This window comes from Ursus arctos, unplaced genomic scaffold (genome assembly GCF_023065955.2).
Source record: "Ursus arctos isolate Adak ecotype North America unplaced genomic scaffold, UrsArc2.0 scaffold_3, whole genome shotgun sequence".
Taxonomy (NCBI): domain Eukaryota; kingdom Metazoa; phylum Chordata; class Mammalia; order Carnivora; family Ursidae; genus Ursus; species Ursus arctos.
Genome location: NW_026622985.1, coordinates 28,680,179 through 28,695,777, shown reverse-complemented (window position 1 = coordinate 28,695,777; position 15,599 = coordinate 28,680,179). Strand labels below are relative to the sequence as shown.

General features: G+C 38.5%; 1 protein-coding gene across 1 annotated transcript in view; it reads right to left on the bottom strand.

Moving 5' to 3' along the window:
- GRM3 (glutamate metabotropic receptor 3) overlaps positions 1–15,599 on the bottom strand; it is a 90,042-nt gene that overhangs the window by 55,874 nt on the left and 18,569 nt on the right. Inside the window, exon 2 of the mRNA XM_026504744.2 lies at positions 13,523–14,378. Coding sequence (XP_026360529.1) covers positions 13,523–14,378 — 856 coding nt within the window. The remainder of the gene's footprint in view (positions 1–13,522; positions 14,379–15,599) is intronic.

Sequence of the window (15,599 nt, the reverse complement as noted above, 5' to 3'; positions counted from 1 at the left end):
TTTCTTCTGTTGTCAATTAATTGATCTTACTTCACTTCTCCAGCTGTCTGCCACAATATTTTAAAGGAAACTGTGATATAATGTTCTGAAGAAAAATAAAACAATGTAAACGTTCCTTTTCCTTTTTTGCATTGTTTAGCTAGTGCATTAATTCAGCAGCAAAAGACCCTTGCCAGGCAAAAAGCAGAAAAAGAACTTAATAAATTTCCATACTGAAAACGAAGGAATTAAGGGGGGGTCTTCCACAGGATAAATTCATAGGGAGAATTTAGGTAGGCAAAAGCAGTGAAGAAAGCCATCTCTGGAAATTGGCACTCTGGGTTTTCTTTTAGAAACATTTTATTTATATTTTTTCTGTTTAAAATATTTCTGGAACTGACACAGAGTTCTTGATGAATAAAAATGAAGGGGATATAAATAACTGCATTATCCAAAGACTTGCTTTTGATTATTAAGAAATGATAAATTTTCTTTGTTTTCTACTTTTATTAAAATTGAGATAATCAAGGTTTAGGGTTTTATTAGACCAGGAGCATTTTAGGGACAGAGAAGAACGTTTTAAGAACTCCAAGAAGCTGGTAGAGTGCTACCATGTGATTATTGGTGACTGGATAGCTTACAAACAAAACTTTGTGGTAGAAAATTCTTCAGAAATTCTAATTTATGAAAGTATCAGTGGTATTCTTAAGTTATTTTTTACAAAGAAAACTTGATTTGTTATGGGTACTATAAAACAAATTACCACCATGACCCAACAATATGAACACAATGAGAAAAACCTACCAATACACCAGACAAACCCACAAAATTACTAGGGTGTTGGATGGAAATTCTGGAAGAGTTTCAGACCCACTATTTTTCCTCTTTCTTTCATTATTTTACTTTTAATTAAGTATGGAGGTTTGTAATTAGAATGAGAGAATGGGATGACAGAAAAAATGTAGTCTTAATATTTAAGACACATTGACCTGTAGCCTGATTACTTTTCTTTTTTTTTCCAATTTGCTTCTTGGAGATAACAGTATGATATTACAAATATTGATCTACTACAGTTTGATGCTCTCAGAGGAAGGAGTGAAGGATATAATTAGAGGCTTTCACTATGAGTCATTCTTTATTGAATATATCATTATAGCAGTTAACGAAAGAGTTAACAAATTCCTTTTGAATAATGAACATTTTGGGGCAACTGTTTATTACTACCACAACTGCACATAGTAAGTTGAGCCAAATGATGATGGGACTATACCCTTGTTCTAGCTACAAACTTATTTTTTCTCCTTAAGAAGCAATTGTGGAAAACAGTGCTCATGAAACAGACAGCTTTGGGTTGTCTTTGGAGGCTACTTAGCTTTGCAAACTTGAGAAAGTCATTAAAGTCCGTTGAGCCTCAATGACATTAAAATACAGGGAATAATATCTGCTTACCTGACAGGACTTTTGTAAGAATTAATGAATGAAGTATATAAAATGGTTATTGTCAATCAGGTAGCAATCAATAAATTCTAATTTCTTTTTCTTTTTTTCCCCTTTCTCACCTTAGAACTTTCTTCATTGGTTTTAGCTGAAGTTCAGGGAAAAGATGATAGGCTAGTGACCATAAACAATGTGATTTTGGAAAATTTTATATATTCTTATATAAGAGGACTGGAAACGTATATTTTCAGATTTAATCTAAAAAATCAGATCAACACTTTACTGTTTCAGTTTAATTTTAGTTTCCAAAAGAGCTCTGCACTTTAATACAGGTTAAACAGAAAGAAAACATTTGAAAATTTATGATCATGCCTGTGTAGCATGATCTCTTCACTTGGAAAATCTTTTTCTCCCTCCCTCCTTCTTAACAAATCTTACTCATATCCAGTGTTACATCTTTTAGGAAGTTGTTCCTGACTCCCTGCTCACTGCTGATCCCTCTTTACATACCAGACCCTTTCAAGATGCCCAAGATGAACCCTGGAGTGTAAAAGCTATCTTCTCATATAGCTTGTATTAACTGTGCAGCTACTTATGGGCAGAAAGAACTTATTTACTCATTTTTTTCTCATCCTTTGTAAGATCTGACACTAATTCACATTGAATACTAAAAATTCTTTGAAAAGTGCATAAATCCTCTCCATATTTTAAAAAAATTTTCTCCAGAAGCACTAGGAATCCCCAATTCTGTTTGTGCTCTACCATGAAGAAAAAATTATGTAAGAAGTTCACAAAGGTCAAATATGAGACTTATAGCTAGCCAACTGAGTTACTTCAGGAAAACAATGTACAGTCTTGTCTCAAAAATGAATCTACGTAACCTAGACTAATGGTTCTCAAACTAATCTTCACTTGGGTTCTATACCTGACAAATTCATTCTACAACTAAAATAGAAATAATCATGTTTTCTGAATTGGTTGACTACTTAAAGTCACATTCAATTGCCTTAATTTTTCCTATGATATTTCAAAAACTTTTGTTAACTTGCTGCACATCTGCTAGGAGGAATGAATGAATGGACAAGTAGTCAGTTAATATTAATGGCCAATAGGAGACAAACATTCATAAAGGAATTACACTATACTCATCAGGATTCTTGGTTGTAAGAATAAAACCAGAGGGCAGTCTTTAAAGAAAGTGACATAGGAAGCTCCTGAATTCCCCTCTTCCCATGGACACACTAAATTTACAGCTACACATGGAGCATTTCCCTCTAAACAAATCCAGAAATCAGCCTAATGATGTCTATACATTAGGCAAACAAAAAAATACCCACGTTGAAATGGATAAGAAAGGCTGAGACGCACTCTTGCCATAAACCCCACCCCTAGCACAGCACCACACAGTCAGGAGGGAACCCCCAACTCCCAGCTTCTCCCAGACGAGTAAAGGTTTGGACACAACATGTAGCATCCCAACTTTTAAGACTCCCTCCTGAGGGAGGGACTCCCCAAACACCTACCTCTGAAAGCCAACAGGGCCTGTATCAACAAAATCCCCAGGACTACAGCAAACACAGAAGCGTTATTAATGGACAGCACTCACTGTAGCTGTACTCCAGGGTTTGGGGCAGAGGGAACAGACAGAAAACATCCATCACCCAGTTACTCCTTGGAAGGGGCCTAACTACATTCAATAAATAAATAAAATCAGAAATAAAAGAGGAAACATTAAAACCGACACCACACAAATACAGAGGACCGTAAGACGCTACTATGAACAGTTACATGCCAACAAACTGAACAACCTAGAAGAATTAAATTTCCTGAAACATAGAACTTACCAAGACAGAATCATGAAGAAATAGAAAAATCTTAACAGACCCATTATTAGTAAGGAGATTGAGTCAGTAATCAGAAACATCCCAACAAATGAAAAGTCCATGACCAGACAGCTTCACTGGTGAATTCTACCAACATTAAAGGAGAGTTAATACCATTATTCTTAAGTTCTTCCAAAATAGAGGAAGAGGAACACTTCCAAACTCATTTTATGAAGCCAGAATTACCTTGATACCAAAATCGGGCAAGGACACACAAGAAAAGAAAATTGCAGACCAATATCCCTGATGAACACAGATGCAAAAATCTTCAACAAGATATTAGCAAACCAAACTCAATAGTGCATTAAAAGGATCATACATCACAATCAAGTGGGATTTATTCCAGGGATGCAAGGATGCCTCAGCATCTGCAAATCAATCAATGTGATACACCACATTAACAAAATAAAGGATAAAAATCATAGGATCATCTTAATAGATGCAGGAAAAAAATGCATTTGACAAAATTCAACATCCTTTTGTAATAAAAATTCTCAGTAAACTGGGTATAGAGGTAAATGCCTCAACATAATAAAGGCCATGCCTAACAAGTCCACAGCTAACACCATACTCAGTGGTGAAAAACTGAAAGTTTTTCCTCTAAGATCAGGAACAAGAGAATGATGGCTTTTATTCAGTATACTACTTGAAGTCCTAGTCAGAGTAATTAGGAGAGAAAGGGAAATAAAAGGGATCTAAATTGGAAAGGAAGAAGTAAAACTGTCTCCATACGCAGATGACATGATATTATATATAGAAAATCCTAAAAGCTCCACCAAAAAACTTAAAACTAATTTAAAAATTAAGTAAAATTACAGGATACAGAATCAGTATACAAAATCAACAGTGTTTCTATGCACTAGCAAAGATCTATCAGAGAAGTTAAGAAAACAGCCCCATTTACAACAGCATCAAAAAGAATAAAATGCATAGAAATAAATTTAACCAAAGAGGAAAAGAATCTGTACACTAAAAACTATAAGATGTTCATGGAAGAAACTGAAGAAGACACCAGTAAATGGAAAGGTATTTTGGGCTCGTGGATTAAAAGAATTAATATCGTTAAAATGTCCACACTACCTGAAGTGATCTACAGATTCAGTGCAATCCCTATTAAAATTCCCATGGCATTTTTCACAGAAATAGAGAAAAGAATTAAATTTGTACAGAACCACACAAGACTCCAAATAGCCAAAGCAATGTTGAGAAAGGTACAAAGCTGGAGGTATCACATTCTAATTTCCAATTATATTACAAAGCTACAGTAATTAGAACAGTGTGGTACTGGCATAAAATCACACACATAGATCAGTGGAATAGAATAGAGAGTCCAGAAATAAGCCATGTACATATGGTTAATTAATTTATGGCAAAGGAAGCAAGAATATACAATGGGAAAAGGATATTCTCTTTAATAAATGGAGTTGGGAAAACTGGGCAAACCTCATGCAAAAGAATGAAACTGGACCCTTATTTTACATCATACATAAAAATCAAATTGAAATAAATGAAGGCTTGAATATAAGACCTGATACCATAAAACTTGTAGAACAAAACCTAGGGAGTAAGCTCCTTGGCCTCAGTCATGGTAATGATTTTTTTGAGTTTGACACCAAAAGCAAAGGCAACAAAAGCAAAAATAAACAAGTGAAGCTACATCAAATGAGAAAGTTTTTGCACAGTAAAGAAAACCATCAACAAAACGAAAAGGCAACCCATGGAATGGGAGAAAATATTTGCCGGCTATCTATGTGATAAAGGATTAATATCTAAAATATATTAAGAGCTCACACAACTCAATGGCAACAGACAATCCAATTAAAAATGGGCAAAGTAACTGAATAAATACTTTTCCAAAGAAGATATTAAAATAGCCAACCAGTACATGAAAAGATGCTCAGCATCACTCATCATGAAGAAGATGAAAATCAAAGCCACAAGGAGCTAGAACCACACACCTGTTAGAATGACTGTCATCAAACAGAAAAGACGGAACAAGTGTCAGCAAGGATATGGAGAAAAGGTAATTCTTGCATGCTGTTGGTAGGAATGTAAACTGATACAGCTACTATGACAAACAATACGGAGGTTTCTCACAAAATTAAAAAAAACAAGCTACCATATTATCCAGCCATCCCACTTCTGGATATATTTCCAAGGAAAATGAAAACAGGATATTGAGAAGATATCTACATTCCCACTTTCATTACAGCATTATTTACAATAGCCAAGATATGCAAACCACTTAATTATCAACAGATGAAGGGATAAATAAGATATAGTATATATTATTCAGCCATGAGAAAGAAGGAAATCGTGCCATTTGTGACAACATGGATGACCTTGGAGACATTATGCTAAATGAAGTAAGTCAGAGAAGGACAAATACTGTATGATATCACATATACGTGAACTCTAAAAAAGCTGAACTCATAGAAACAGATTACAGAGGTTGTTTACCAGGGGCTAGGGGATTGGGGAAGATGTTGGTCAAAGAATATAAACTTCTAGTTGTAAGATAAATAAATTCTGGGGACCTAATGTATAGCGTGGTGATTATAGTTAATATTGTATTATATGCTTGAAAGTTGCTAAGAGAGTAGTTTTTAAATGTTCTCACCACAAAAAAGTAATGGTAATCCTGTGATGGGATGGAGGTGTCAGCTAATGCTGTGGTGGTTATCATTCTTCAATGAATAAATACCAAATCAACACGTTGTAGGCCTTACACTTACAAAATGTTATATGTTGATTTTATCTCAATAAAGCTGGAAGAAAATTTTTAAAAAATTAAAAAATAAAAATATATTAATGGTCAGTCATAGAATGTCTAATCATATTTGGTTCAGCGGTTCAGTGTGTGTATGAACATAATTTTGTATTTGAGATATTATTTTGGAAATGTATAAGTCAACTCTGTGCTAGTAAAATTGTTTATAATTCTTTTATGGAATTAAGTTTCTGAATATTCTGAAATGTTACTTAGTAGTGTAATTTCTGGGGACTCAGCCACCTTATCAAAATCTAATTTATCCCAGACAGTGGGATGAATCCTTTAACCATCACAGTTTTGGAATGAACTAAATACAAATGTGGGCTTATACTACCCCTGGTATAATGATAGGGGTTTGGAGAAAAAATGTGATGGATGACTATGTAATCTTTCCTAGAGATATCACATAGAGTGACTAACAATACTGTGGACACCTGTTGAACATTTACAGTAAGAGGGAGGTGAGAACAGTGACCAGGCATTGAGTTCTTTAGCTTTCCTCCTCAGTGCCTGCTCCTCAGGATGCAACCTCACATCCTTAATCTTCAGAAGGTGTGCTCACTCTCGGGTGTTAGGACAGTTTTGCTAGGTTCCTAGGAAGGTTTACCAAACCCAACTCTGGGAAGGATCCCCCATAATCTCCTGCTTCATTTGATGGCAGTGTAATCTTTTAAAATGTGCACAGAAAAGTCCTCTATTTCAGTATATGATTGCCATCAGGAGCAGAAATTTTTTTCTGAATCCATTGGAAACACTTCCTTTATCTATTTTGGCTCCCCAGTGTTCTGTTGAAGACGAGTAGTAGCACAAAGGTAGATGAAGTAGAAAAACACGTGTTTCCAATTCAACTGAGTTTAGAAACCTTGAAAGACCAGGTTATTGTGGGATAACACCAGGTGTCCCAAAGGTCAAGAACATAGGCTAAACTTATTTTTAAACTACATGTTAGCTATAGTGTTAGAAAATGCTCAGAATATTTTCCTCAATCTCCAGACACCTTTGTAAGTGATATTCCTAAAAATATACCACAGTGTCCAAAAAGCCTGGAAACATCTAGAAGATAGTATATTTATTATACTTTTTTCTGATTAGCAAGGTGGTAGAATTCATTTCTTTCATACTTTATGAGGGATGATTACTTTTTTCTGCTTCGTAGACAGGATGGCTTTTCAAATGAATCATAAGGATTATGAAATAACAACAACAACAACAACAACTATATGATAAGAATAATAAGCAGCAGCAGCAGAAGGCTCAGGCCAAAGTGGAAAATGAGGTTTTCTAGAGACTCCTGTTCTCCACTGTGTGACCTTAAAATGAGAATCATTTCTCAAGCTTCTAAGACACCAAAGCACAGATGTGCAGTGCATAAACAAATAAGTAACCACATTAGTGGTGTCCTTCGGGGGTTTAAATCTTATTCCTGTGACCCCAGGAAGCTGACCAGAGAGAATAGGAAAGAAAGAAATACAGGATATTTATCTTTACATTTTGGAAATGCTTTTGATCAGCAGAGCTGGAACAAGTTTCTGTGCTTTTGTGGGAACTACAAATGTTCCAGGGGAGGAAGCAAGATCAAGAGCAGTTTGCTCTTTCAGGGACTTCAAAGCCCATTCATCTAAAGATGTGGCCATTACCATTTTGGCTTCCTCGCTGTGCCTTGGATGGCCCTGTACTTTTCAAGAGGAGATTCTTGCTGGGTTCGGGCCAGCTCAAACATATTCCTTGGAGTGCAGTGTTCCAGAAAATCTGCCCTTCCTGGCCTGTGCTCTGTGATTACAGTCTGAACCAGGAGTGATCCTTGGACCTACTGGATGAGTCAGACGCAAAGGTGAATGGGACAGTGATGCTGGACTGCTCATTTTCTGCCTCTGCTCCTCTTCCAGGTGTGGAGAATTGTAAACATAAGAACAGGCTGCACCATCCCTCCCCCCACCCCCAGGCTCTGGGCTCTGATCTCAGCAGTCTGTCCCCTTGTTGAGACCAAGAGATGAGTGTGTTTCACCTTCCCACCCCCACATCCCCCAAAAAAAAGAAAAAAGGAAAAAAACAAGCAACCAACCAAATGAGCAACAGCAACAAAAGCTGTCATCGCTGTGTGTCCTATTAGGACCACAAGTCCAGCATAAGAGTTGTCCTCTTCACCTTTAAGTCAAACCTTGGGAGTGAGATTTGTTCAGTGAGTTGGAGGTTTCTTCTGGGCCTAAGTTAAGACACAATAATTTTCCAACTCAAAACAAAAACTGTATTCCAAACAGAACACAACGACTAGGGCAAGACCCTAATACCGCAAGCCCTGATCGTCCTGCTTCTAGAGTGGCCGCAGAAAGCAGGGACTGCCACTGTACTGTTCACTGTTGTGTCCCCAGGTCCCAGCATGAAGTCTGAACACATCTGTGGCATGAATGACTACATCAGGACCTTGGTGTCGCCCATTTCATTATGTGATCTTGGATACATTTCCTATTGTGTCAAGTTCTCAATTTCTCCCTTCTCAAACATTCTAGCCCACCCACCCCTGCGACTCACACAGAGGAATGCTGTGAGTGTTATCTCCAAGAGATTGCCTCCTCGATAGCGAATGTGTCCTGGAGCACCCCTGGCAGTATGTTCAGTAAGTGGGAGCTCTTCCTTTTCTCTTTTGAATTGGGTGTACTCTGGTTACCACATCACTCTGACAGTTAAGTTCACTTTTATGTGCTTCAGTAAGTGAGGATAATAATGCTGACATCCTGAATTTCCACCTCTGTCAAGTGAGGAATAGGGGCAAGTTCATCTTTGAGGAAGGCCTTTTGTCACTCTATGATTTTATTCTCCTCCACTTTCTGGAATTGGTCTCAGAATAAAAAGTGAGAGAGATTGCATTGTACTGTGAACACACAGCAGTCACAGTGATATTGCATTTCTGTGGATGTTTAATGGCCCTATTTCCTCTCTTTCTAACTCGGTAGTTTAAGCTTTCTTTTTACATGATGAGCACATGGAATTTCATTCAAAGTCATTTTGAAAAGTCAAATGACAACAAACATAATTCACATTTAAATATTTCTTTCAGAATTCTGGATGACATGGCTCTTTCAGATGGAAATCACTTTACTAACAACAAAAAAGCTTTGAAAAAAATTTTTTTAATATCCTAAAGTTTAGATTCTAAGGCTCAGCTTCCAAAGTGTGGGTGTTTTATGAACCACCTCAGCTCCAACTAATTGGGAAAGTGGCCCAGGAGCATTAAAGGAATCATAAGAAGGAGCCCAGAAAGAAAGGTATTTCAGACTTATTTATTGACTGTCTTTCATTCCTTCAATCCCATTAAGATCTAAGGTATGTCAGAAATGATGTTAGGTATTTGGGATCAAAGACCTCAATGTCCCAGGGTCCTTGGTGACACCCAAAAGCAGCCCTGGACCTGGTGACTGGATTTCAGTCTCTGCTCCTGCCACTAACCAGATGATGACATTGGACAAATTATTGTGAGTTTTGGGGCTTCATCTATAAAACAGGAATGTATAAGAGATCCATGACGAATGCCGTTAGGTTTTAAATTTATCTCAAATAAAAATGATAGAACATAACTAAAGGACAGTGCTTAGGTAAAAGCAAGCCATTCTAGAAGTCATATCCTTTTCTTTGTTGGAACTCATTTGTTAGAGAACACAGTATATACATTAAATTTTCAAAAAAAGAATATTATAAATCTATTGATTATTTTTCTCATTCCTTATTCCTTCAGTAAACATTTATGTAATGCACTCTCTGTACCAGAAACTGTGTTGGGTCTTTGAGATCAGAGATGAAACATATGTTCTCTGCCTTGAAAAAGCTCACAGTGTAGTAATGGAGACAGAGAAGGAAATATGAATTTGGGTGTCAAATGATATTCATAATCAACAAATATTTACTGAGCATGCATTATACTTTAGCAATGTCAGTGAAAAAATTGGTAACAATTTCTGTTTTCATTGTGTTTATATTCAAGTGTGAAGATCAAACAACGGAGAATAAACATGAAAATAAAAGAGATGGTGTGAGAGAAAAATGAAAAAATCATGGTGTATAAAAGAAGTAGAGCAGCTTAGAAAGAAATGGGGATGCTTGTGATGGGGTGGGGGCAGTGAATTACAATTTCCAGAAGGATTTCCTGGTGGGCCTCAGAAAAGCTAACATTGACATAAAGGCTTGAAGAAAGTAGGGGAATTGACTAGCCACAGGAATATATGGGGATAGGGCATTACAGGCAGAGAGAGCTGCCAGTGGAAAATGCCCTGAGTTTGGAAACAAGGGTGGCTGGAGTGAAGGGAAGAAGATGGGGAGTGAAAGGTGATGACAGGAGAGCAAGAGGGACAGGGAGGGGGTGGATCGGGGAAGACATCTGTAGGGCATTGCAAGGATTTTTTTGACTTTTACTGTTGGATGAAATGGGGGAAATCCCTAAGAGGTTGTGAGCAGAAGAGTGACTTGCTTTGATTTAAGTTTTAAAAGGGCATCCTGGCTGCCGTGAGAATGGGTTGTGGAGGCTGGGATGGAGGGGGGGCAAGAGTGAATCAATTAGGAGGCTCTTGTAGAAATGTAGCTAGAGATGTTGGTGGCTTGGACCAGGGTGGTAACAGTGGAGACCGAGTAAGTGAAGATACTAGATAGGGTGGATGGGGATGGGGTAAGGGGTTCTAGGTGGAGGAAACAGACATACACATTACATGTACATTTCATGTACAGAGGATACAAAGACAAATATAAAAGTATGATGTGCTTGGGGAGCTGCAAGTAGTCTTTACGGAAGGAAGAGTGAATGTGGGGCGCACAGCAAGAGGTAGAGAGTGGTTAGATCCTATGCCAGAAGAGCTAGCTCACTCTTCTGAAGAATCTCTAAGAAAGCATAGTTTTGCAAAATCTCTTTTGTAAAAGGAATATCAAACTGGGTTAACTTCAAGGATACTCATGTTGGCCAGTGCTGGAACTAGCTAGTAGAAATGTACCGAGGAACCAAAGAGTATTTTAATTTATGTAGTTAAAATTCTCAGGAGGCTTAGCTCTTCCATTCTGAAGTGAGTAGAGCCCTTTGGAGGCTGGCTGCAACTATCCTTTGTCAGAAGGATCTCAGTGTAAATGCACTGAGTACAAGCAGATGGCTGGAAGAGGACTTTTTCAATCCAGTTGAACAAAAATTGTTTGCTGTTTACTATTGTGCTTATTAGTCCCTTGTGTCAATATTCAAGTTAGAAAAACAGAGATACTATTTCAGAAAAAAATGTAAAACAAAATCTGCTTTTCAACAGATAACCAGGTTAGCCTTATTTTAAGAATGTACATATTTAGCTCCTTTAGCATCTCAGTGTCCTCCCATAGTAAGATACTTTTTCGTCCAATTCCCACATTACTAAGCATTGTGGCACTGATGGTTGGTCTAAGTTCCCTGTCTTCTCTGTAGTTTCCACCTGTTTTTCACCCTTCTACTCTCTTCAGAGGTGGAGAATGATTGGTAATGTTGAACAAATTGAGAAGGCTAAAATAGCACTTTGTGGTCAAATTTACAAAGCTGAACCAAATTGTAGAATCAAAGTTAGTAATTGAACAAGACAATTATTTATCCAAATAATGGCCTTATTTCTTCACTTTTCTTTGCCATTTAAGACTCTGTCTGGGAAATGAAAGAAAATATTTTGGTTACATAAAACACCTTGCAAGGGTTCCCTGAAATCTAAGAGCTCCCTTAATAGTAGCTGCTGATGACAGATTTGTGTATTTGCATACTGAGGAGTGAGGGATGGATTAGAATAATAAGATTAATGAATACATGTGGTGAATAAAGATAAATAATAACCCCAAGGGTAGTGGGAAGAGGGTAGGGAGGGTGCTTACTTATTTATCTTTAAGACTTAAATGCATTGTAGATGCTATATACAGATACCTGTGAAATTCATTTATATTTAGAACAAAGATATTCTTTTTTACTGATTCTGTGGTCCATTCTTATTTTCTGGAGATGTCAGTGGAAACTGATCTGAGATTTTGAGATAGATGATTCGATATTATATATAAAATATGTATTTATTATTTCTATATGGAATGCACCTGTGGGAACACAGGGCACAGAAAGAGTTTAAGCTTTACCACTTATACACAATCATTCCAGTGGTAAGGATATCTAGTAGATGAATAGGAGAAAATATTGACATAACTGATTTCCACTACTTTTGGCTCCCTCTGGGTGGAAAGAGGAAAAGATGTGCAAAATGCAGACTGGTAATTTTTGTGCTTATTTTCAAGGCTGGTTTAGGAATTAGAATTTTGGAATAGGAACCAACGGTCATAAGTCCTACCAGTGATTTTTCAGGTCATTTGATTTCCGAATGATCATCTGTAGAGGAGATGTGAGAACTGCCACTTTTCCGATAACAGTATGATTTGAGTATACAAACTTTCATGTCTTCGGGGAGAAACCAATTGAAACAGACTGCGTAGATTAGAATGATGCCCTAATGGTATGGGAGATGATTATTAGCAATTTAGGCAAGTGAAAGCATTTTATCATGGTAATATTTCTGACATCAAGTTTTTTTTTTTGAGCCCTATAATGTTACTTACCATTTATGACTTGGGTAAAGCTAAAGTCCTCAGAACCAGCACCTTAATGCACTGGTGTCACATGCACCTTCATAGAGAATGCAAAGCTAAACATTTTGTGCTTTTTATGCTAGTAATGCATGGAAGTGCAATGCTATCTTTAGAAATACTTTACCATATTTAGAACCAAATGAAAAGGAAACAGAAGCCACTTCAGATACACCTTTGCCTATTCACTGCTTTATTGGAGTGACTTCCATCTGCCTTCAGTTTGTTTATACGCAGGCTCTCAGAAAAAGTTTCATTTCATAACATCATTTGAGAAAATCTACAACTCAATGCCGACATGGAAATGTTTCTGTATAGCAGAAGAAATCAACTCAAATGCCTGGAAATCACCATGGTCTGAATATTTTTCCCTTTTTGCCCCTAATTAAGCTCTGGGAAAACAGCGACTTTTTTCTCTCACCCACTGTGAAAGTTATGAGATTCTTTTGCTCAAATCACCCACAAGGAAGGCTTGGAAGTTCATGTTCCTTAGAGAGTTGCCAATTCTGCTAAAGAAGATTAAATGCCCATATCACAAGTGTCATACCCCACAGCTAACAAGAAAGAGAGCAAATGTAGCGTAGCCAACATGTAGGCAGCTACCACAGATCAGCCTAGCCTAGGGAGCCTTTCGATTTCATGTAGTGTATCAACCAAGATATTCACTCAAAAATAAGTAAGAACATCACAGCCATCATATCGCATCTTGGCATATTTAACAGTCTGAACCCTTTTTTGTGGGTCTGAAACCAAGATTTCTGGGTTAGGGACAGAGATATTTGATTCCTGTTTGATTCCACCTGTTTACCCCACAGAAGATGAGTAAAGGCTCCTCGCTTACCTGTGAAGTTGATTTTCAGCAAATAGTCCTTGTACAACTTCTTCCCGTCCAGGATCTTCATAGCATCGCAAAGCTTGGTGGTGTTGGGACAGAGGGTGCGCTGCATTTTGTGCAGGGCGTGAGCCATGGCATACACGGCGTTCACCACAAACATGATCTTGGATTCTTGCTCGTAGTTGCTGCTGTCGATGGCCAGGTGCTTGTCGCACGCGCGCCGGTGGTTCCGCTTGTTCTGGAGGCTGCACTGGAACTTCTGCTCCCAGAAGTCCCGGAACCAGGGGTTCCGGTGGTTGTTGTAGGGGTTGAGGCTCTGGAAGTAGCGGTCGAACTGGCGGACGGGGTGCGAGGCCAGCTCCAGTGTGATGGCGCCGTAGGCCACATGCTCGCTGCCCTTGACGATGCTCTCCTGCGCTCCCCAGCCGTCGCTGGCCACCCAGGTGAAGGAGGCGTTGGCGCGGCTGGCGGCAGCGATGAGCTCGCGTGAGTCGTCGCTGCGCATGAAGAGCACGACGACGCGCGCATTGGGCTTCTGCAGTAGCTCGCGGATCACGCTGTCGTAGGACTTGCGGATGTTGGAGCGACCCACCTTCTCTGCGGTGGCGATGCAGATGTTGCGCTGGCGGGCTTCCTGCTCGAAGGCCTCGATCCCCGTCTCCCCGTAGTCGCCCTCCGAGGCCACGGTGGACACGTAGGTCCAGTTGAAGAAACGCAAGATCTCGGCCATGGCTTTGGCCTGGTAGAAGTCGGGGGGCACGGTCCTGGCAAAGTAGTCATAGCGCGACTTGTCGCTGAGTTTGGCGCTGGTGGACGCGTAGCTTATCTGAGGGATCTGGAAAAGCCTTAGCAGGTTTGCCACCTGGGCGGGGGGGGGGGGGGGGGGGGGGAGGGAGGAAGGAAGGGAGAAGAACTTGTTTTAGAAACCTGGAGGTAAACGGACATGGAAAATGAATAGTACCAGACTGTTTACCCAGCTCCCTTTTCACCTCTAGACCTCTGAGGTTTTCTTAGCACTTTTCCAGACACTTCCCTGGATGCTGTATTTTGGATATGAGGGAGCAGGTTTCGAGCAGGTAGTTTATGCTTTCGGAAAGGGCATTAGTAGAGAAATGAGAAGGGCAGTCCTTCCTGTCTCCCAGACTTTACGCTAGTCCCCGGACTATGCTCAGTCCTGTTTAGGTGTTTTCCGTGTGGTTGTTTTAAGTTTCTGGAGTCCTGCTATAGCTCAGTCAGGCGATGAACTACAGGGAATTGGCCAAACTAGTTTTTAGACAACTTGGCTGCGGTTGCATAGAGAGAGCCTGGGTGTTGTCTGATTCTCACTTCCCCCTCTTTTGCTAAAAATGGCAATCTCTGAAAGAGTTTAATTTGGGAACCTTATGCCACATGGACAGTCCAAATTAGACATTTATTATCTAGGTTAAGAAAAAAAAATCAATTATTTTTGGTCCACTCCAAATTTTAGGCACACGCTTTTCTAAACTTCTGAAAAGCTTGACCAATATTTTCTTTGCTTTCTTTTCCTTTTAAAATGTTGTTTCTGTTAGGGCTGTGTGAAAAGAAAGCATGCAAATGCTATTCTTATGGCATTTTTTTATTAAAAAGCAAATAAGGAAGTATTAAAGACCTTATCAAGAAAAAACCATCTACTTCAAAATTTTAAAGCTTGAATAAAGAATGTAAATTTGTTATACTTCACCTATCAGCAATATTTCACTGTTTTTCTTTATTGCAGAGTAAAAAAGAAAGTGACACTAGCTTATCAAGGAGCATTTTATGCATTGAGTATTTGCATAAATATATATCTTAAAATATCTACACACATTGTATGTATACCAAATAATAAGTTTGCTTTAATTTTTCCTTAATACTTCACATCTTCTGAAACCTTCTATCTCTATACTGCAGCTAAGTTATGTAATATACTAATTGTACTTTAATCAGAAAAAACACTGAATATTCTGATATACTCTATGAGTACTTTGAAATTTTCCTTCTGGAAATTGTGGTTTCAGGTTTACATTTGACATGTAGGAAGCACAGCTTGAAATAGGCAGCTGTTAGCAAAGAGCACAAGTAA